Source organism: Chenopodium album, chromosome 7 (assembly GCF_948465745.1).
Source record: "Chenopodium album chromosome 7, dcCheAlbu1.1, whole genome shotgun sequence".
Taxonomy (NCBI): Eukaryota; Viridiplantae; Streptophyta; class Magnoliopsida; order Caryophyllales; family Amaranthaceae; genus Chenopodium; species Chenopodium album.
The window spans coordinates 47,829,116-47,851,445 of record NC_137840.1 but is presented as its reverse complement, the minus strand read 5'-3'; the positions used below and the strand labels follow the sequence as shown (position 1 = coordinate 47,851,445).

The following is a 22,330-nucleotide window of genomic DNA, read 5'->3' as shown; positions in this document are numbered from 1 at the left end:
TTCTTTTATCACGCTTGCCAATGCAAAACTTTAACGATCAATAACTTAAATTCTCTATAAGTAAAAATTATAAAAGTTATATATTATGATAGTACTTATTGAGACAAATCCCAAAAGATCTTATATGAATATATTTTTCCTTACATATTATTCACAAAAAACGGTCAAGAAGAGATGGTGAATAGTGTAAAAGTCGAAGCGGGTCAAGTAATAAAGAACGGAGGAAGTATATATATATATACTTCATTGAAACACACGCAACGTTCTCCATTGAAGCGGTCTCCGTTGAATCTAGCACTTGTATGATTGTATACCCCATTGAAGCAGCTTCTGAGGTAAGTTGTTTATTTTTGTTATCATCATATCAATTTCACAATCTAATTTTATTGTCAGTGCATTAAGTTTAGGGTTCGAAAATATCAACTATTGATTCTAAATTCTAAGATAACCAGCAATTATTTGCGAGAAAAGAAAATTATGAGCCTAATTTGATTATTGATCCCTAAAATTATGTGATCTTCGAGATAATTGAATCAAATTTTGTTGCGAATGCATTGCACTACCCTTTAATGTTAGGATTCAACTATGAAATTTTGCAGGCTTTTGTTTAAGATGGAATTATGAAAAGGGCTTAGCTTAAAGAAAACGAAACCAAGCCAATGGCAATGCAACTTAATTATACACCTTATTCATTTACGGCAATTCATGTATTGTTTTTTTTTCCCTTCTGATTTTCGACCGTATCCTAATCCTGAAAATGTTGGAAATGTTTCTGATTAGGGTCTGGTGAAACAATTTTTATGGAGTGTGTGGTTCAGGGAATAATTGAGACCCAGGTACAATTTATAGCGTTTTTTTTTTTTTAAATCTAATGTTTGTTCATGTTTGAATGTTTCCTGTAGTTAATCTTAACCTACATGACTTTGCAATCTGATTTTTGTTTTTGTTTTTTATTTTTTATTTTATTTTATTTTATTTATTTTTTTGGTGTGTGTGTCTGCATTTGTTTTATCAGAGCCTATAACGCAACAAGATGAGGCTAATACTTCCTCTGCGCTTAATAATTTTCACACTTCTTTTTTGGTTTTATAATTTGCCCACTTCTATATTGATGCTTCTCTTGTTAATATAATGTCGATTTCATCAACTTTGTGTTGCTTCAATAACATGTGGTCTTTGCCATGTTTATAATAGAGACTCATATTCTGAACACTAATATTATATTTGCAGGCAGTGCCGCACCTTTAGAAGTAGAAGTTAACAAGCAATTTTTTAGGAGGATCCTTTATAATTTGCAATATCAGCCATACCCTAGAGTCAAAAGAGCTATTGATCTATACTTATATATTAAAAAACATTTCTAAAATAGAATGTGTTCCACGTGTCACCTTTTTCAAGTTCAACATGTCAGCAATATGCGCCACATGTGATTATAAACATGACATGTCACTTTCACATGACCAACAATTCTTAAGTTTAGAGTCTTACCATCTTAGCCATTTATTAATTGTGTATATTTATCCAACAAAATTATAGTTAACTTAGATATGTTAATTTGTGTCTTATTATACAATTTGTTTCCATTATGTAATGATTGAATTCGACAACTAAAAAATGTTTATAGCAAGACTTAAACTCAAAAACAAGTCTTACTATCTAAATAGTCGAATTTGATTAGTAACGGACAACACTCTAGTTAAATAATTAAAACAAGCTGATGCACATCTATCTTTTCTTTGTGTCCTTGAATCTTTTGGCTTGTAGAAAGACGTAGGTTGAGCACAATAATAACATAAATATTGCTCTCCTTTCGAGTATAAACACGGGCTTACAAAGAATGGGACTACTAATATCTTTATCTAACACACCAACAACAGCAGCAACAAAGTCTTAGACTCTTAGTCCCAAAATGATTTGGGGATATCTCGAATACACCAACTTAGAAAAATGCATGTCCTCTTATGGAGATGAAAAGGCATTTTACTCTCCTTGGAATCCTTTTTTTCCACCTCATTTTCTCATAGTCAAAACCTGAAGGTAGTTTTGGATATGATAACTGCTTATACACAACGAAAAAGTGTTTTTTTTATCCTCAAAAATTTCCTCCTTGGTTTGAAGATCTTTTTAGGTACACCCAATGCTATTCTCTTGCTTATTTGTCAATTTGGAGCCCTCCAAATGAATAAAAAAATCCTTTAGTGAGAGAAAATGAGCACCAGTAAGAAAGCTTCTCAAGGGGCACATGCTCTTTTTCCTTTATTTTTGTTGTTTTCAATTTCATTTTGTTCCTTCAGGGGAAAAAAAAAATTCATTTGTTGACTTAGAAAGCTACAGACTTCAAGCAAAGAAATGGTCGATGCATTTTGCCTCACGCTTTAGTTTTGGTGGCATGTGGTGTAAACCAATTAAACTTTGCTACACCAATCTTGATGGTTGGCGCAACCAGAGCTCCTCAAACCTCATGCTCTGGTACTTTGAAGCTAAGTGTACAACAAATCCTCGTGATTTTTTTGCTGCTTAGGCCTTTATCCCAAAAAAAGCATTGTTTAATTTTGAAAATTCGAATTCACTATTCTATTCTCTCTCTCCCACTCTCTCTTTACCTCTACTTCTCTATGCCCTTGGTGACCTGATTGATTTAGTAACCATTTTTGGAGTTTTATCTTAATGTATCTTGGTATTTCATATTTTCACGTTAAGCAACACCTAATTTTACTTATTTTTTTTTTAACTTTCTTTCCTCGCTACTTTCCTTTGATTGCCTTAGCTCCACTCTTATTTTTTAATGCCTTCGTCCTACTTATTAAGTGAGTAATTTTTTTTTTTTTTTTTTTTAATTTATTTTTTTATTTTATTTTATTTTGGGCATTGTTCATTGACATTGACTTCTTACAAAAATTCTCGAATCAGTGAAACCGATTACTACATGGATGATCACACGTGTATAATCCTGTTTTCAACATATAGTATTCTGGAACTTAAGTTTAGAGATAAAAGCTGGGATGTTTAACGAGGGTTTACATGCTTACAATTCGTATTCGAACTCTATCACATAAGCAGAATTCTTAATAAATGAACACTGTGTTGGACTATAAGTATAGAATTCAAATTCTAGGGGTGCTTAAGGTAAACAAGTAGCATCTAGTTTTATTTTCTCTCCTGCTGGGTACTTTCCAAGTCTGCTGTGATGTTTTTCAATACAGAATTCATGTATAAGCAAGGACAACAATCATATCCTTGAAGATGGGGAGAAGGAAATTAGAGGGAAAATTGGATCAAAGCTCATGATAAGCTCATATTTATGGTGCTGAAAATATGTTGCTACTCTATCCTAATCACAATTTCGCCACTGTCTTTGGACCAAAATAACCAATCAAAACAAATTTTGTGACATCAATGTTGGTAGATCATTCAAAGCTTGCTGTCTCTTTTATAATTATGAGAGAATTACATAATTTTTTTCCTCTTTCATGACCATATTGTGGCTATAATTGGCTGCACATGTAACTTTTTTTGATAATCATCTGACTCTTCTCCTTGCTGTATGTGGCTGTGGAGAAAATCTTTTTCTGCCACCTTTTCTTAATGGTGTAATAAGTTAAAAAAGGATTATATCACTTACTATACTTCATCCTGCGGTTGGGTGTTAATTCTTGTTCAGCTACTTTTTTTTATGCTTATACAGTTGTACCTACTTAAAACTTTGCCTTGTGATCGACAAAAATGGCTATAATTACCAACTATCTGCAACGGAACACGTGTGATTTGGCAGATTAATTAGAAGGACGGATTTCTCAATTAATTAGCTCAAAGGCTTTGAATGATAAACATGGCTTTAGGCCATGACTCTCCAAGTTTCTTATACAATTTTCTGCATACCTCCTACTTTCTATCCTTCAACTACTTATACTACTACAGCCAACATCAAAATGGCAATCAAGCCTTAATTAATACAAGTACTATTGTTTGTCATATTACTACTTTAGTCTAATACAACAAAAGGTTAAAGCTGCATGTCCCCTTGCTGCTCCTTCAACGGTTCTCTTCCCTCTCTTGCGCTGCTTGTGCCTTGCTGTTGCTGTTGTTAAGTTGCAGCCCTTGTTTTTGTCTTCTTTGGTACACCAATGTCACGGGAGGTGGCTGAGAGTGTATTGCAATACCGCCCCCCAAAAGTGCCACCTTGTCCTCAAGGTGGAAGTGTGGAAATCGCTCTTGGATTGTCGCGGCATCCTCCCATGTAGACTCAAAATTCGGAACCCCTAGCCATTTGATTAGGACCTCGAGCCTTCCTTGATGCTGACCCCCCTTTTTCCTCATCTCTAGCACTCTCCGGCTCCACCACTAACTCCAACTCCGAAGTGAGTTGAGAAGGAATCGTAGGAGAACTAGGCACAACACCAATTGCACGCTTCAATTGAGAAACATGAAACACGGGATGGATTTGGCACTGCTGTGGCAACAGTAATTTGTAAGCAACTTACCCCACTCGCTGCACTACTTCATATGGTCCATAGAACCGAGCCGCGAGTTTTTCATAGGGCCTCTTTGCAAAGGAGCGCTGTCTATAAGGCTGAAGTTTGAGAAATACGAAATCCCCAACCTGAAATTCTTCGTCCCTACGCTTCCCATCCGCATTTTTCTTCATAATCTGCTGTGCTCTCATGAGATTGAATTTCAGCTCATTAAGCATCATGTCTCGCTCTTGCAATAACTCCTCAGCTAACCCCACGACTAACTGCGTGCTCCCACCTTGATCAATTTGGGCGGCTCCCTGCCATATACTGCCAGAAAAGGGGTGGTTTGAGTGGATGATTGGGGTGTGGTATTATATGAATATTCGGCCCATGGAAGCCACCTAGCCCAAGTCTTCGATTGCCCACTAGCAAAACAACGGAGGTACGTCTCCAACCTCTTATTCACCACCTCGGATTGGCCGTCCGTTTGGGGGTGATAAGAGGTGCTCCGCTTCAAATCCGTACCTTGCAAGCGAAATAGCTCCCTCCAAAAAATGCTAAGGAACACTCGATCTCTATCCGAGACAATGCTAGCCGGAATGCCTTGTAACCTTACAATTTCTCGAATGAAAATTTCAGCCACTGTGAAAACAGTAAAAGGATGTTTCAAACCAATGAAATGGGCAAATTTTGATAGCCTATCAACTACCACTAAAATTGTATCGAACCCCTTTGATTTCGGCAAGCCTTCAATAAAATCCATGCTTATGTCTTCCCAAATTCTCTCCGGAATTGGTAATGGTTGCAACAACCCCGCCGGAGATTGTTGGGAGAGCTTGTTTCGTTGGCAAACCGTACAACCTCGAATGTAATTGGCCACATCCTTCCTTAATCCGGCCCAAAACCAATCCGCACCAAGCTTCAAATATGTTTTAGTTTCTCCAGTGTGCCCTCCTTCCGGAGAGTCGTGATAGGCCTTGAGTAAGGCTGCCTTGTGGACAAAGTCCCTAGGAAGAACCACCCTGCCCTTGTACAATATTTGCTCATTTTCCACAACATAACCACGAGGCCCCTGCCCTTTTTCAATCTCAGCTTTCAATTTTTGCAACCCTTCATCCCTTAGTACTTCCTCCTTCAAACTACTCCAATCTACCGCTTGTGTAGCCACAAGCGCCCCACACTCTAGTTTACCTTCTTCTCCTTCGTCCCGACCCCTCTTAGATAGAGCATCCGCCACCCGGTTAGCCACCCCGGGTTTATATTGTAAATCAAAGTCGAACCCAATAAGCTTGCGCACCCATTTTTGGTACTCCATACCAATTTCACGTTGTTGAGTGATATATTTGAGGCTTTGTTGATCGCTCCGAATTACAAATTTCCTTCCCAAAAGATAATGCTTCCATTTCTCCATTGCTAAGCATACCGCCATTAATTCCTTCTCATAAATGGATTTACTTCGACCTCTAGGGCCGAGCACTTTGCTAAAGAAAGCCACCGGTCTACCCTCTTGCATTAACACGACACCGAGCCCTACACCGGAAGCGTCCGATTCCACAATGAAGGTCTTGGAAAAATCAGGCATAGTGAGTACCGGAGCCGACACCATGGCCTCTTTCAAGGCTTGAAAAGCATCCTCGGCTTCCATTGACCATCCGAAATAATCTTTTTTAAGCTGCTGTGTCAGAGGTTTAGCAATATGGGCATAATGATGGATGAATTTTCTATAATAACCCGTTAACCCCAAAAAACCCCTTAATTCCCTTAGAGTTTTTGGAGTGGGCCATTTGATCATTGATCCAACCTTCTCAAAGTCCACTGCCACACCCTCACTAAAAATTATATGGCCCAAATAAGCCACCTTAGCTTTCCCAAATTCACATTTTTTATGGTTGGCAAACAGTGAGTGTTTCTCTAACGTGGCTAGAACCAATTGCAAGTGAGTTATATGTTCTTCCTTACTAGCACTATACACCAAGATATCGTCAAAAAATACAAGAACAAACTTGCGTAAAAAAGAACGGAATACCTCATTCATTAATGATTGGAAGGTTGCCGGAGCATTGGTTAAGCCGAAGGGCATCACATAAAACTCGAAGTGTCCTTCGTGGGTGCGAAAGGCCGTCTTGTGAGTGTCCTCCGGGCGGACTAGGATTTGATGGTACCCCGCTTTAAGATCAAGTTTGGTGAACACATGAGCTCCATGTAATTCATCCAAGAGTTCGTCAATCACGGGAATGGGGTATTTATCGGGAACCGTCTCCTTATTGAGAGCCCGGTAGTCCACGTAAAAACGCCATGAACCATCTTTCTTCTTAACAAGTAACACGGGACTTGAGAATGGGCTTGTAGAAGGTCGAATAATTCCGGCCGCCAACATCTCTCGAATCAACTTTTCAATCTCGTCTTTTTGGAATTGCGGGTATCTATAGGGTCGCACACTCACGGGGTTGCTTCCCTCTTTGAGTACTATTGAATGCTCGTGGCCCCTAGCCGGTGGCAGCCCTTTGGGCTCTTCAAAAACCCCCTCAAACTTCCTCAATACCTCACGAAGAAAACAGGGCACGACATCCCCTGTCTCTGAGTTGCCCTGTTCTTGTAGTAAATTCAATTCGACCAATATCCCACTTCCCTGCTTCCGAATGGTTTTAATCATCGCTTTGAGAGTAATGCCGGTTTTTGCGAGGGTGGGGTCCCCTTTAATTGTTACCATACGATCTCCCAAGGTGAAGCTCATTTCTTGCAATCTCCAATTGGTTAGGACGGAGCCCAATTTCTCCAACCATTGGATCCCTAAAATTACGTCTGAGTTGCCTAATTTCAATGGCAGAAAATCCTCCACTACCTCGATCTCGGCGGTGAGCTTCACTCGTACTCCCACGCACTGTCCTCTGCCCTTAACCGTTTCACCATTCCCTAACGACACTCCGAAAGCACCATCACCCAAAATATTCAGCCTGAGTTTCTCCCAACGCTATAAAGTTGTACGTCGCTCCGGGGTCAACCACACTGCCCGTTAATCTCGCCCATGAACCTCATTGTTTTCGGGTTAGATAAGCTTTCAATAGAACACATGGAAACGGAGGTATTCGTGACTTCCTCCTCGGTTCCCAGGTTATCCATGGCTGCCAATTCCCCTTGCTCTTCGTCGTCCTCTTCGTCTACAAGGAGCATGCTCAGCTCCTTGGCAGAGCATACGTGCGTAGGTCCGGTCCAGCGACCATCGCACTTAAAGCACAAGCCCTTGGCCCTCTTTTCTTGAATTTCTCGCTCCGTCAATCGGCGGACATTACCACTGGGTGGAGCTATGGTTGTTGCGGTGTTGGAAAGGTGTCGTGGGTTGAGTGACAGAGCCTGTTGAACTTTGTGGGGTAGAGTAGCTGGGTTGGGTAATTCGAATTTGTTGGTTGGGTTGACTGGGGGTGTTTGTGAATGAGGTGGGTTGAAAGTTTGGGTTACTAGATTGAGCTGGGCTCACTCCTAACAAGGTTGAAGCTGGGCTCTTGTTAAAGTACGAGTACGGGCCGGGTTTGGTATAGGCCCCACTGGGTTTCTTAATTGAGCTGACTCGATTTCTCTCCTCGACCCGGATTGCCAGATCCATGGCATCCTCCAGGGTCATCGGATTCAACATCGAATTTCAGCTCGGATCTCCTCTTTAAGACCATTCACGAACTGGCCCTTCATAATACTCTCATGGATGTCAGTCAACGGCGCCGCCTTTTCGATGAACGACCTCCTATACTCCACCACCGTGCTTGTGTGGGTCATCGCCAGCCACTGTTCGTGGAGGGTCCCCGCATTCACCGGCCTAAACTGGGTTAACACCCGCAACTTCATGTCCTCCCAATGGGTCACCGGCCGCCGGCGATGTTCCCATTGATACCATCTCAACGCGTCGCCCTCCATGGACACAACCGCAGCCTGCAACTTCTCCGCCTCCGCCAACCGGTAAAATTGGAAATATTGTTCCCCACGTAAGATCCACCCATCCGGGACCCATCAAACATCGGCATATCTAACTTTCTATACTTCCAATTCCCTCGGCTTTCCGATTTTCGTCGTGGTTGCGAAAATTCCCACCGAAGCCGGCCTCCCAGTTGCCAATACGGATTCCATTGAAGCCACCTGTCCTTATCGGCGGTTCATTCAGTCCTACACCGTGAGTCGGGGAGCCGTTGAGACCACCTAGTGGATGCGGCTGTTCCACCTCCTCGTTCCCTTGCATCGTCTGTTTTCCCAGCGCCTTGAGGGCGCCCCTAATTTCTTCCAAGGCCTTGTCGTGGCGGCTCGTCGTCATGTTGACCTGTTGGGTGACGTCTTGCCGGAACCTATCCATTTTGCCTTCCAAAGATTGACGCACCTTATCAATGGATTCGTTCTGTTTAGTAAGCAGAGCGTACTTGAGGGAATTCTCTCCTTCGCCAATTTTTCCAGAATTTCCTCCACCCTCTCTTCCAGCGCCGCCACCCGCTCCGGCGTCACTGATAACGGTGTTGGCGGCATAACGGCTCTGATACCAATTGCAACGGAACACGTGTGATTTGGCAGATTAATTAGAAGGACGGATTTCTCAATTAATTAGCTCAAAGGCTTTGAATGATAAACATGGCTTTAGGCCATGACTCTCCAAGTTTCTTATACAATTTTCTGCATACCTCCTACTTTCTATCCTTCAACTACTTATACTACTACAGCCAACATCAAAATGGCAATCAAGCCTTAATTAATACAAGTACTATTGTTTGTCATATTACTACTTTAGTCTAATACAACAAAAGGTTAAAGCTGCATGTCCCCTTGCTGCTCCTTCAATGGTTCTCTTCCCTCTCTTGCGCTGCTTGTGCCTTGCTGTTGCTGTTGTTAAGTTGCAGCCCTTGTTTTTGTCTTCTTTGGTACATCAATGTCACGGGAGGTGGCTGAGAGTGTATTGCACTATCCAAAGAAAAAAAAAAGCAGAAAAACCTTCCTTCATGCTTTTGGAAATTGCCTTACGATGTTAGACAAATGACACTCGTGTGGCTGCTTAAAATAGAGTAACAGATGGCAAAATTGTAGTATTTATGGCATTTTCCCTTACATCATGTATGAACCATTGATCCTACTACAGCAAATCCTTAGAAAGATAGCTAGGTAAAAAATAATATCCTAAGATTTCTACTCTTGAACAATGAAAATTTAAACTCCAAAAAATAATTCTTCTCCCTCAAAAGCAGAATATAATCATCTTTAATCCCTTATCTCTAAAGTTCTTCATTATATAGGTAGTTAGCTAGGGGGATGCATCTTTTTTCCTTCTTTATTGTTTTTTGTACTTATGAACTTAAGGATTGCTTTTTTACCTAAAAGGTAATTCAATGGAATTGATAGAATATCTTACTCATGGCTTCTTAATTTCTTATAGATAAAATTTGGATTTTTAAGGTGTAATTGACTCAAACTCATACTATTTGAATTCACTTTTTAACATATCTGCCTTTGCTACAGCATGTGGAAGCACTAGAGATTCTTCTTCAGGGGCTTTGTGGAGTCAATAAGGAGCGGTTAAGGATTCATGAGTTGTGCTTAAAAAGTAGCCCAAACCTTGGTAATTTGTTATTCTCTCTGTTTGGATATCTAGAGTAATTTTGGTGCAGCATTGTTTGTTCTTTGCTGTAGATTGCAATTTAATAATCCTCTGGAAACTTTTGTATCTTTAAATAGAAGGCCTTTCTTAGTTCATTTCATCCTAGATAATATTATGTGATAATTTATTTAAGCCTTTTTTTCGGAATGAATAAAATAAGTTTAATTTGGGCTTTGTTCTTTTAACTTGAAATTCACTAAACCTCTTTGGTCTGATTTAAACTTATGGAGCTTTCTTTTCTTTTCTTTTTTTTTCTTTTTTTTTTAATTTTTTTCTTTTCTTTATTTATTTTTTATTTTTTTTATTTTGCTAAATTTTGGTGGTGAATTGAACTTAGGTAGCTCTGACAACTTATTTTTAAAGGTGAAAAGATCAAAGCCGTAAAATTCATAGCTTACAAGGCTAAGCTACTAGCTACATAAATGCATATACACCAAACAACTAAGTTTTAGAGGGTTAGAATTTAGGGATTGTGAGGGCTTGCCTTATAGGAACAATATCTCTTAATAATTGTCATTGCAACCCACACCTGAATCACCAGATCTAACTAAGCTACTCAAGAGTTACAATGAAGATCAACTTCTCTCCAAGAACTCCAGTAACTTCTTGTGCTTGTGCTGAATCTTTGCTAATAAGAATTGAACAAAGGTTAAAAACCCTATACTGTAACTCTGTAAGTGGTTGCAGTTTTGCCATGTTCTGAAAAGTACTACTTTTCCTCTTATTCACTTCCTTCTTCAATCCTCTTGAGCCATCAAAAGGCTTGAATAAAAATCATCATGGAATATAAATTATAATATCTACTTGTAGTTACTCTGGCAGTCATCTCACAAAATTTGTTTGAAAGGGAAGTCTACACATAACCTACTGAAGAAGGTTCATTTGAAGGTGTCAAAGCCCATATAAATACTAACCTTTGTGAAAAGTGGAGGGTAGCTTGATTTTGCGTGGTCTTTGACTCGTTTGATTGAGCATCAATCAAAGATGAGTAGCTTTTAGCTTCTGCTTTTCACCTTCTTTTGTTCAGTGACCCTTGCTTCTGTTTTTTTTTTTTTTTATTTATGCTGCTCAATATAATTTTTCTTTTTAAGTTCACTAAAACCTACTACAGTAAGTTTTGGATCTGCTCTCTTCTTGGCTCTACAACCAGCCTATTAAACTTTTATAAGTCTGAATATTCATAATTCTGAAATTTCCTTTGAATGACTGCAAAAGAGTCCAGCTAATTCTGAAATTTCCTTTGAATGACTGCAAAAGATTCCTGCTAATTCTGAAATTTCCTTTGGAAGACTGCAAAAGAGTCCTGCTTTGCCATTTTTGAGAATTTTTGGTAGGATTTTGATTAGAGATGTTCTTCAGCTGTTTTGTATCTGGAGTGGTTCAAATTCAAATCCATATAAAGGTCATCATTGAGGTCTTTTAGAGGCCTTATGCCCTTACTTCCTTCATTAACAAATAGAGGGTCGTTTAATTTGCAGAGCAATCAATTTGATGTGTATTACTATTTAAAAAATAAAAAAAAACCTATTTACTAGTAAACATGTCTTAGATTTCCAGGACAAGTCAAGGGCTCTTAAAATTGAGTTCACACCTCAACACAAGGGAAAACAAAAATACACACTTAAATATTGCAATGCTTGGTTCTGAATAACTTCTGAAGTATCATATCAAATTCACAATATTTTGACAGAAAGGAAAAGAAAGTCACATACTTTTCAAAACACTTTTGGCAAGGTTATCCATCTTGACCTGATAGTGGAGAGAGGTTCCCTAAAATTGTGACAAATGAAAACTAATAAAAAAAATTTGCGTATTCTTCATGGTGTTTTGACAATTATTAGGTAGCTCTATGTCTCCTATATGTATCTTCTTGATCTTTTTGTCAGTTGTGATGATTTGAGAGTGTAGGATTTTGTTCTTAGAGTAGGAACTTATTCCTACTTCTAGTGCCTTTACTACATGTAGCAACATTAAATCTGCTTCCTACAATTGTCAGACCCCTGCTATACCTTCATCCTCTTTTCTACCATCCTGCAAGGACCATAGATATTTTTTTGATGAGTTGGAATAAACCAATGTGCCAGCAAGAATTTACCTCACCACTAGACTTATTATATAGGAAACTGAACCTGTTGCTTAATGCAAAACCTACTGTCAATTAAAAAGCTCTTTAAGTGCAACATAAGTTTTAGATCAGCATAAGATAATGTGCTCTCTGCTCCCCAATCATATCACACACCCAGTCCTCAAATTTTGAATAAGCTGGCTTGATTTCATGTCCTACCATGATTGACTAAGCCCATACCCACATCTATGAATCTATGTCCTCATGTAAGACCGTCTATGAAGTAGCCCATACTTGTCTTGTTACGCCTTCAGTAATAAAGTAATTAAACACTATGTTACTCGGACTCGGGTACCCATGTCCGACACGGGTACATATCCAAGTGTCCGACTCGGCTATTTTGTGAAATTTTTTTATGATTTTCAACTGAAATGAAGTGTCCATGTGTCATACCCATGTCCGAGGGTCAAGGGTCCGACACGGGTACTTGAGGTAAAATGAAGAGTCCGAGTAACATAGATTAAACAGCGCTAATTATCTGTATAATTGCAAGAAAATCATCCATATTAATTTGGAAAATGGGAACTAATTGAGAGCAAGTACTTGTGCCTTTTTGTGAATAGGACTTTTATGAAGAGCAGCATCTATTTTGTTCTTTAGTGTGATATCAAAATTACTTTCTTCTTCAACCATTTATTTGTTACCTTTGTTTAGGTTCTGCTAGCTCCATCTAAATTACCACTAGAAAATTGTTGCTTGTGTGCTGCAGATTGCATTTGCTATATATATATACTTCCTCTTGTTCTTTTTTACTTGACCTGTTTCTTTTATCACGCTTGCCAATGCAAAACTTTAACGATCAATAACTTAAATTCTCCATAAGTAAAAATTTTAAAAGTTATATATTATGATAGTACTTATTGAGACGAATCCAAAAAGATCATACATGAATATATTTTTCCTTACATATTATTCACAAAAGACGGTCAAAGGAGGGATGGTGAATAGTGTATAAGTCAAAGCGGGTCAAGTAATAAAGAACGGAGGAAATATATATATATATATATGGATCTTTTGTCCAAAACTACCTTCATTTGACAACTATTTGTCCAAAACTGCCTCATAAATTTTTTTTTGTCCACAACTACCTTTAAAATGAGTTTTCATTGTTGACCACTACCTAAATATTTTTTCAGACATTGACCTTAATATTCAGGTCACTTAAAGACATGTGCAGGGCACATGTTTTAGTTTTTAATGATTTTGTTTTATTTTCCCCCATTTTCTCTCTCTTGGGGAAAAAAATTAACAAAACCATAAATTAATGAAACATGTGCCCAGCACATGTATTTAAGTAACCTGAAAATTAAGGTCAACGCCTGAAAAAAAATTTAGGTAGTGGTCAACAATAAAGTTTTAAAGGTCGTTGTGGACAAAAAAAGCTTAATATGGTAGTTTTGGACAAAAAGTTGTCAATTAAAGGTAGTTTTGGACAAAAAAAGCTATATATATATATATATATATATATATATATATATATATATATATATATATATATATATATATATATGAATTTCATTTCATTCAAAAAGTTTTGTTTGAATGTGTTTGACTTTCATTTGAATCAATTAGTTTTGTTGAATGCATTTGACTTTCATTTGTTTCAAAAAGCTTTGTTTGAATGTTTTTCACTTTCATTTGATTCAAAAAGCGTATATATATATATATATATATATATATATATATATATATATATATATATATATATATATATATATATATATATATATATATTCTTTTTTCTTTTTTTTGTGTGGACCTACAGCTCTCAAGTAATGTTTTATTGATCGCTTTTACAAGGATTAGCTGCACAACTTTAGTTTTGGGCTTTCACTTTATAAATCACTTGTGATTGTTGCCTGACTATAGTGCCTAAGGAATTGTTCATATCCTTCCAATGCTTTGAAGAATTACTAAATTTTGCACCATTTGATGCTTCAAGAGGGGGGGAGGGGGGGGGGGGGGGGGGTTACTAAATTTTCCATCTTTTATGAACACACCCATGCACATTTCTATGACGGAATTCTTTTCAGTATATTGCTTACCACCTTTCCGTGTTAGAGATGAAACCAGCAATCAATTAGTACAAGAATCTTAGTAGTTCAAGTATACAAAATCTGTCTGGAGAGGCTCAATAGCTTGGTTGATAGCTTATAGCAAAGCATGGTTATGATTTATGACGATGAGGAAAACAGTGAAACTTAAACAGCTCTCAATTAGTCTCATGACTCGCACCTGAAGGGTGGAGCATTTTTAAGCTTCTGTATTCAAATTAGAGGAAATTACAGCGAGTTTCTCAAGATAAAATGAAGCTTAAAATTCTACTTGAGTACATCCAATCTGCTTTGTTGGAAAATTGTGGAACGAACTGAATAAAGGTTTATGATAGGATATTCATCTTGGAATTGCGGAAATGACCAGAGAATTAGGCTCTTCTTAATATACTGTAAAGAATATTATAAAGAGCTACTCCTTTAGTCATTACTTTTTGAAGTGCAGAGTATTATTATGTTTCTTCAATGAATAGTCAAGAGCCATGGTGATCTGAAGTTGAAAAACTTTTGCACACTATAAGTATTCTTCTCTCAGCTACAATGTTCTTTCCATGGGCAAAACTCTTATTTATTTTTTACATATATTTCGAAGTCTTCCATGTAATAGATGTTACATAAGGATGCCAAGAGTGTTGAATTTGAGGTTTAGTTAGGAACAATGTGGGGGAACCTTTTTCTGGGTGGTCAGGTGGTTGAAGACTTCGAGCTACTTTTCTCGGTGTTATGACTCGTCTATGAATTGTAATTGCTTAGCACCCAAGGCATGTATACTTCATATTATTTAAAAAACAGAAATTATATAAATTAGGTATGTTTTTACAAAATTATATGTTTTAATTCTTAAAATTATCCATGATCACTAGTCCATGTACCAAACATTTACCCAATCCAAGCCTCTCCATCCCAATTAGACACTTGGACATGGCCATATTGGTCTTTTGAACAACTCTTTCTAAGTTGTTTTCTAATAAAATCATACTACTTCTGTTTCATAGTGCTCTTAACACTTTCTGTTTTAATCCGTTTCATGTTGTTCTGCACAGTTTTGCTCTTCTTTTTGACTGCTTTACCCTTCATCCTCTTACCGCACAATTTTATACCATTCTGCTCACTCCTAGTTTGGGCACCTTTTTCTTTCAACCACTCACCTTTTTATATTCTCTCTCTGCTATATATATCTTTTTCTTACACTACCTACCTTTTTACACACACTCTCCATTTCTTAATTATTGTGCAAACAGTTTATAATAAGAACATTATGAAACAGAGGATAATATCATACATATCGGCTGTTGGCGGGAAATACACAATGTTGTTCTCTTTAGAGAGCTCAAGAGATTACAAATCTGTTGTGTATTGTCAACATTTTCATTGCCTCTTGTAGTATCTGGCTTTTTTATCCATTTCTACTTAGCTTTCCTTCTTCCTTCTTTCTGAGGGTTGGGAATCTTACTACAACTGTCAAATTCCATCTTCGGCCAATAAATTCTACCAACAAGAGCTTCAATTCTCAACTCCTTTTGGATCAATCGATTTCAACATTCAACCGGCTCCCTTGCTGATAAAACATGTGTTTCTTTCATGGTCCTTCATCAGCTTATTATCTTCCCTGTATTGATTCTTATTTCTTACTATTATATCTCAATAACATAAATCTGAGCTAAAAGTCAACTCAAAATCTCTCGTCTGTGTTTGCATTTTTGGAATTATTGTTTGATTAGATAGAAATGAAGCAGGAAAAAATGTAGGCAACAAATGATTGTATTAGCTTAATCAGCCAAATTAAACTAATTACAACCTCCCTGGTCCTCACATTCGAGAGGTTAGAAATGATCTCTGTCTCTCTGTCTTTCTCTCTCTCTCTCTCTCTACAGTGTTGCCTTTTGTTCTTACATCATAACAGACTCCCTTAAACTGCGCTGACACTTGCACGATTCTACATGCAATTTAAAAACTCTCGAGTTATTCCCCTAAATTACCCTTTCTCCTCCTCCTGTAGGTATTTGGTATGGGTGTTTTTGGCTGATTCCTTGCATTTAACTAGAATTTACGTGTTGTACTTCAATAGGTTAGATATATTGAACCAGTAATTGCAATTAATTTGCAGGATTCGTCTCTTCTGAGGTTCGACTTATATGTGATCTGGAGCAGCCTGAACCTACTTGGTATGCAAAAATAGCTCTTCTGTAAGATTGTTTACTTTACGCTTTATCCTAGGTTACAAAGGATGTGTAATACGCAGGCTTGTTCGTCATGTTGGTGGTGCAATGAGAGGTGCTGGCGCCGAACAGATTTCAGTTCTGGTGCGGACCATGGTAGAAAGCAAAGCTAGCAAGAATGCCCTGCGCTTGTTTTATGCACTTGGCTATAAATTGGATCATGAGTTGTTGCGGGTGGGTTTTTCCTTCCATTTCCATAGGGGTGCTCGAATCACTGTTACTGTCTCGTCAGTTAATAAGTTATCAAAGTTGCATGCGGTTGATGATGGTGATCCAGTCACACCAGGCATACAATTAGTTGAAGTAACTGCTCCTGCTACATCTGATAATTATGGTGAAGTTGTGACTGCTGTCTCTTCTTTCTGTGAATACCTTGCCCCGTAAGCCCTGCTGTGCTCCTGAACTTAACAATTTAACCTGCTAAGTAAGTTAAAGCTTGAAGCTGTGAATGACATTTCCTTGTTTTATGTTGTGGAACAATTGCAGGCTGCTGCATTTATCAAAACCTGGTGTATCTACTGGGGTAGTCCCAACTGCTGCTGCTGCTGCTGCATCTCTGATGTCTGATGGTGGAGGCACAACTGTGTAGCTTCTGCTGAGCTGGGAGGTATGAACAATGTAGTCTTGATTTAAATATTTTTGAGGTTTACAGAAGTGACAATCTTTATAGATTATTTAGTTTGAAAGGTGATTGTTTCTTTTTTTCCAACATAATTTTCTTTTATAGCCGTTTCTGTCACATTAATTTTAATGCTTGATATTTTCCTCAAAAAAACTTTAATGCCTGATATAATGATAATTCCTAACAAGAGATTCAATCATCTGATGACCTCTGCATTGACAAATTCCTGTCCTCCAGCTTCTTTTTTTTTTTTTTTTTTTTTTGACCTTAGTCTGCTGCTGGCTCGTATTAAGCTCTCTCTTTGGTATAATGGACTTTAATTGTGTTCCTAGGATGCATGGGCACTCTGAGTGGGGTGTCACATTTCACCTCAGTCAGCTGCTGGCTCATATTAAGCTCTTTCTTTGGTATAATGGACTTTGATTGTGCTAGGAATTAGCCTGACCTGCAAGCTACCCACACAACAAGTAATCAGAAGGAAGGAGGAGGATAAATTGTATTGCTGATCAACAGATTACAGCCAATACACCTTTCTTTCGAGAGGAAAGGACTCTCCCACTAAGCAAAGCTTAACAAAATTCTTAGAATAATTATTACAACAGAAAATTCCTCCCTTAAATAAGCTTGCCAGCTAAATCCAAGCTAAAGATTCTTCTCTCTCTATAACAAACTTTTCTTAACAGAATTATAAAAGTAATTGACTCTTCTGCCCCTACAAAATCAATTGTTGTTTCTGCCCTTGCCATGCTTCTTCCTTGCGTAAGTGAATACCACAGGAGGCCTAGAAGGATCTCTAGCAGATTGTGACAACAGTGTTGATATCGTTCATTATATTGAATGTTTTCCATTAGCATCTGTCTTGATAAACTTATTTTTCCTCTGCTTGAGATGTATTAGTGTTTTATTCTTTCAAACTTTTTATTTTATGCCATTCTCAAACCTCTTTCTATATACTTATACTTCGTATTGCTCTGTGAATGCTTCAGATCATTCTCTGACAATAGATTGATTTTGGTAAAGTAAAATGCCAGCAAGGTAGTTGTATATTCTTAAGTGCCATCCCATTACTAAACATAGGTTTTTCCATATTGTGTTTGTGTGCTGGTGTGTTTATCAATATGTATTCATGTATAAGTAGACATTTTATCACTTTCCTACTCATACATTAGATTTGTCTTCAATATGGGATGACACTATGACAGTTTACAATTATATTTGAAATTTCATTTCTCATTTAAATTCTGACTTACCTGTGTTCCAATGATGACCACTGATTGTACATTTGTACTACCTTAATTTAGTTTTTGAATGCTGATTCAAAATATTTTTGTTTGCGCTGTGTACACTACATTTAGATATTACAGACGTGGAAAGGTGACCACAAGTCCAACCATAATTGAGAATAATATGATCATCAATCCTGTGAAGTTCACAACGAGCGCTTCTTGGGTTCGCTGAAGCTTCAAGAAGGTGAACTTTTCCACCAAACCCATAACAGCAGTACATATTGCTAGAAGAAATATGACTATGCCTCCAAATACATGCCATGGTGCTATTGCTGCTCTGGCTGTTGATTTAGAATGCGGAAATGCAAATGTGATGAAAGAGAATATCCACTGAAAAACCATTTAAACAAAAGCTCTGGTCAATTTCCAAGTTGTAATGCATATGCTAAAAATTAAGTTTTATTATATCATTCTCTATTTATATATACTAAGTATATGAATTTCAGATGGTAAAAAAGAATAACAGTTCACCTGTAAACCATACAGGCATATGGTGCTTATACCGAGCCATGAATGAAACGTATAGAGGTGCGGTATTGATAGCTCTTTATGAAACTTGAAAACTGCATATATTCCCACTATACCAGTGATAAGAGCTACTAGATGCAGCATCAAATGCACTTTCTTTTGTGTCCTTTTTGCTCCTGGGATTGTCTTGTATGCCATGATAGCTATTTTGCAATTTTAAGAATTAGCAGCATCAGCTCACTAGCGTTGTTCTTTTACTCTCTTTATGCAAAATTAATTGTTGCATTGTCTCTCTCTACCACTTTACGTGTTTTGTTTAAAAATTTAACCAAATGTCAGTATATTTTAAGAAATGTGTAGTGTTTTCAAATATCCTAAAATAGAATATGCAAATATTGTTTTTTTTGGAAGAGAGTGTAATTATCCAACTGAATTGTGCACTTGTCACCTGTTTATCATCCACAAGTTTTATATTGTTGTGAAACCAAAACTTGGTATTGCAACATACAAAGTATGAACTTATACACGAATAACGCATTTTGCTATTATGATCTACTATATAAAGTAGCAATAAACAATCTTGTTAAATTTGTTTCACTATATACTTTCAAACTATCAAAATTATCACAAGTTTGTAAAATTAATAAAATTTAAGATATATCCATATATTGTTTTGGCAAAATTTTAGATGATAGAGAGTATTTCTATTATCTATTGCTATTGTTTGAAAAACTAGATGCGAAAGAGCAATGCAATGCAAAGGAAGATTTAGTTATCATCATGATAAACAAAAATAACAAAAAATATAGGTCAACCTTACATTTAATGAAAAGTTATTGATTAATTTACAAAAATTGTCACTAGGTAAACAACTTATTATTATTATTATTATTATTATTATTATTATTATTATTATTATTATTATGATGATGATGATGATGATGATGATGATGATGATGATGATGATGATAAACTTGTATTTTCTTATTGCATAATTGATTTAACTTCACACTTGTCTCCAACATATAAATATGGACTTAAAAGAAACTTGTATAAAAGTAGTTGGGAGTGAAGAAAGCAAGCTACAATGGAGTGGACTTACCTTCTCCTCCTATCACAATGACCCCAATGATCATTAGAAGCGGGTGTATCTGCAAGCAGAATTTGATATGCAATGCTTTAAAAGTACGAAGACAAATGCAACAAAATATTACCGTGAATATGTTTTATCATGTGTATAGATGCAGGATTATGGAGTGGAGAGACGGTCCATCTCTCCCAAAAGTGACCTAGGTTCGATCCTCATGTACCCCCCCCCCCCCCCGGTATTTTACCGTGTTAAAAAATCATTTGTATAAATGACTAAAAATAAAGGAAATAAATGAAAAGTGGAAAAATAGACGTGTTCATCAAATAAACGGAGGAGATACGGTAGGTAATATGCTGTGGACTAATAGAATAGAAAGGGACTTACATTGAAAATTTGCGGTTTGATGTGAGACCTAAAAGCAAGGCCTTCCCTGAAGTGTAAAAGCCAAACAAGTACCAAGGTAGTCATGGCCACAGCCAATAAGTGGGCAAACATCTTAGCTAGACGCGACGAAGCTCGTGTGATAGCCATAAGAAACTACTTAGCTTGCAGTGGAGATGCAAAGAAAGATATCAACGAGGAGCTGATATTAAAAGGATAAACGTTGGAAATTTCTTTAAGTTAATTTGTGGTGGCAGCAAATATCATATCACATTCACTTGGTTAAGGTTTGCTTCTCGTTTGTTACATGTCACTTTCCAGAATTAATATAAATCTAACTTCGGACAAACCAACTTTGTTAAATTAAATTTGAATAGTAGTACTAGTATGAAACCAAATTTCAGCTTTTAAATTTGGTGGGTACATTAGGACCGTAGTTTATTATTAGTTGGGGGATACGAGTAATATTTGGGCGTGTGCAATGCACCAATACCCTCTAATCTAATACTACCTCCAGTCTAAATTACTCGCAACTTTGGAATCTTCTATATCTCACAAATAATACTCCAAAATTGCGAGTAATTTGGACTAGAGGTAGTATATCAATATTAAAACAAAACATGATGTCATTAGATCTTTCTCAAATTGTACACATATCACTCTACATGATTTTTTCCGTCAAGTTACTATATTGATGTAGTTATTTTTTTTAGGAAATTTTGTTACAAATTTCTTTTATAATAACAGTTTAGGGTAAAGATATCCTAGATACGTGGCCCAATCAAAGAGGGACACGTGTCAACTCTGGTAGGTCCAACATGGGCCACTCACTAGCTCACACGTGTCAGCCTAAGATGGCAAATAGAATGGTGGCCTTTAGGGCCCAATTCCCAAGAACGCCGTAAAACGACGCAACCCATTAGGTCAGAATGATCTCATGAGCACGTATTCCAATTACCCTATAAATAAGGAGATTTCTCCCATTTTGGGGACACATTCATTTATTACAACAAACCTACATTCTCTCACATCAGAGAAAAAACAATTGATCTCGGAATCCGAGAAGATCTCATCTTTACCTTTTCCGCACCTTTTCATCTTCTACGACCAATACTAACTTGATCGTCGGAGGCGGAGCTCCTACCTACCGGAGTCTTTGGTGACGTAACTCTCCCAAGGGACCAAAAAACACCCAAAACAACAACTTTTTTGTTGGGAAAAACTTTATAAAAGTTTTTTGGCACGAAGAAACCAGCTTGTAAATTTTTTTGTTGAAGACAGCCAACGGTGACAATCCGACATTGACGGGGGCTTTTCCAGCATTGACTCTAACTCTCTCGTTTTAATTTTTCCCTTTTTTCTTCTAATTTCCCTCATCCTTCTCTCGCCTCCGTTCTCTTTTCTATGTCATTGAACTGAAGATCTTGAAAGGGCATGGTTTTTTGAATTTCTTGCAAAAATAGTATTCGGCAAATACTTTCGACCAAGGATACTGAGGTGTTTAAGTGTTTCCCAGTTCATCTTATTTGCAAGTATGTGAAAAATTAGGGTTTTATTTCCCCTTTCTTAATTTGCGCTAATTGCTCTTATTTATCTCAATTATGTAGGATTCATGTCTCCATTGAAGGATATCGGATGTGCTTGTGGTTTTTCTGTTGCAAAGAGGACATCTTGGACTCACGATAATCCTAGTAAGAAATTCATTGCATGCAAGTTTTACAACCATGAAACTAGGCAAAGGGGTTGCGATAAATTTGAGTGGGTTGATGAAGGTATTGTTGTTTGGCAGAGAGATGTAACTAATATCCTGGTAGTAGAGAAGTATATGCTTGGTACTAATGTTACCATTATGAGAGCAAGACTAGCATGTGTTGAGCATGAGAAGGATAGACTAGCCAAAGAACGAAGTTGAGAAGCCGAACAACAAAATTTGGAGAAGGAACACTACAACTAGGTTGAAAAAGAGGGATGGGGTTAAGTATGGGTATATAATTTTTGTGTGTGACAT

The 22,330-nt window shown here is 37.2% G+C and overlaps 2 protein-coding genes across 2 annotated transcripts; one reads left to right on the top strand and one right to left on the bottom strand.

Moving 5' to 3' along the window:
* Positions 1 to 244: 244 nt before the first annotated feature.
* LOC145639027 (mediator of RNA polymerase II transcription subunit 18-like) lies at positions 245 to 18,999 on the top strand. The gene is made up of 7 exons (XM_081690125.1): positions 245 to 335; positions 781 to 836; positions 9,939 to 10,038; positions 16,364 to 16,421; positions 16,499 to 16,855; positions 16,962 to 17,082; positions 18,453 to 18,999. Exons 2-6 carry the CDS (start codon positions 801 to 803, stop codon positions 17,062 to 17,064), a joined length of 654 nt encoding a protein of 217 aa, XP_081546251.1. The 5' UTR covers positions 245 to 335; positions 781 to 800; the 3' UTR covers positions 17,065 to 17,082; positions 18,453 to 18,999.
* Positions 18,307 to 20,590, bottom strand: LOC145639028 (putative ascorbate-specific transmembrane electron transporter 1). Its single transcript, XM_081690126.1, has 4 exons — positions 20,326 to 20,590; positions 19,954 to 20,002; positions 18,855 to 19,054; positions 18,307 to 18,713 (listed from the first exon to the last, which is right to left on the bottom strand). The coding sequence occupies exons 1-4, from the start codon at positions 20,470 to 20,472 to the stop codon at positions 18,456 to 18,458; spliced, it is 654 nt and encodes a 217-aa protein (XP_081546252.1). The 5' UTR covers positions 20,473 to 20,590; the 3' UTR covers positions 18,307 to 18,455.
* Between the last annotated feature and the right edge of the window lie 1,740 nt (positions 20,591 to 22,330).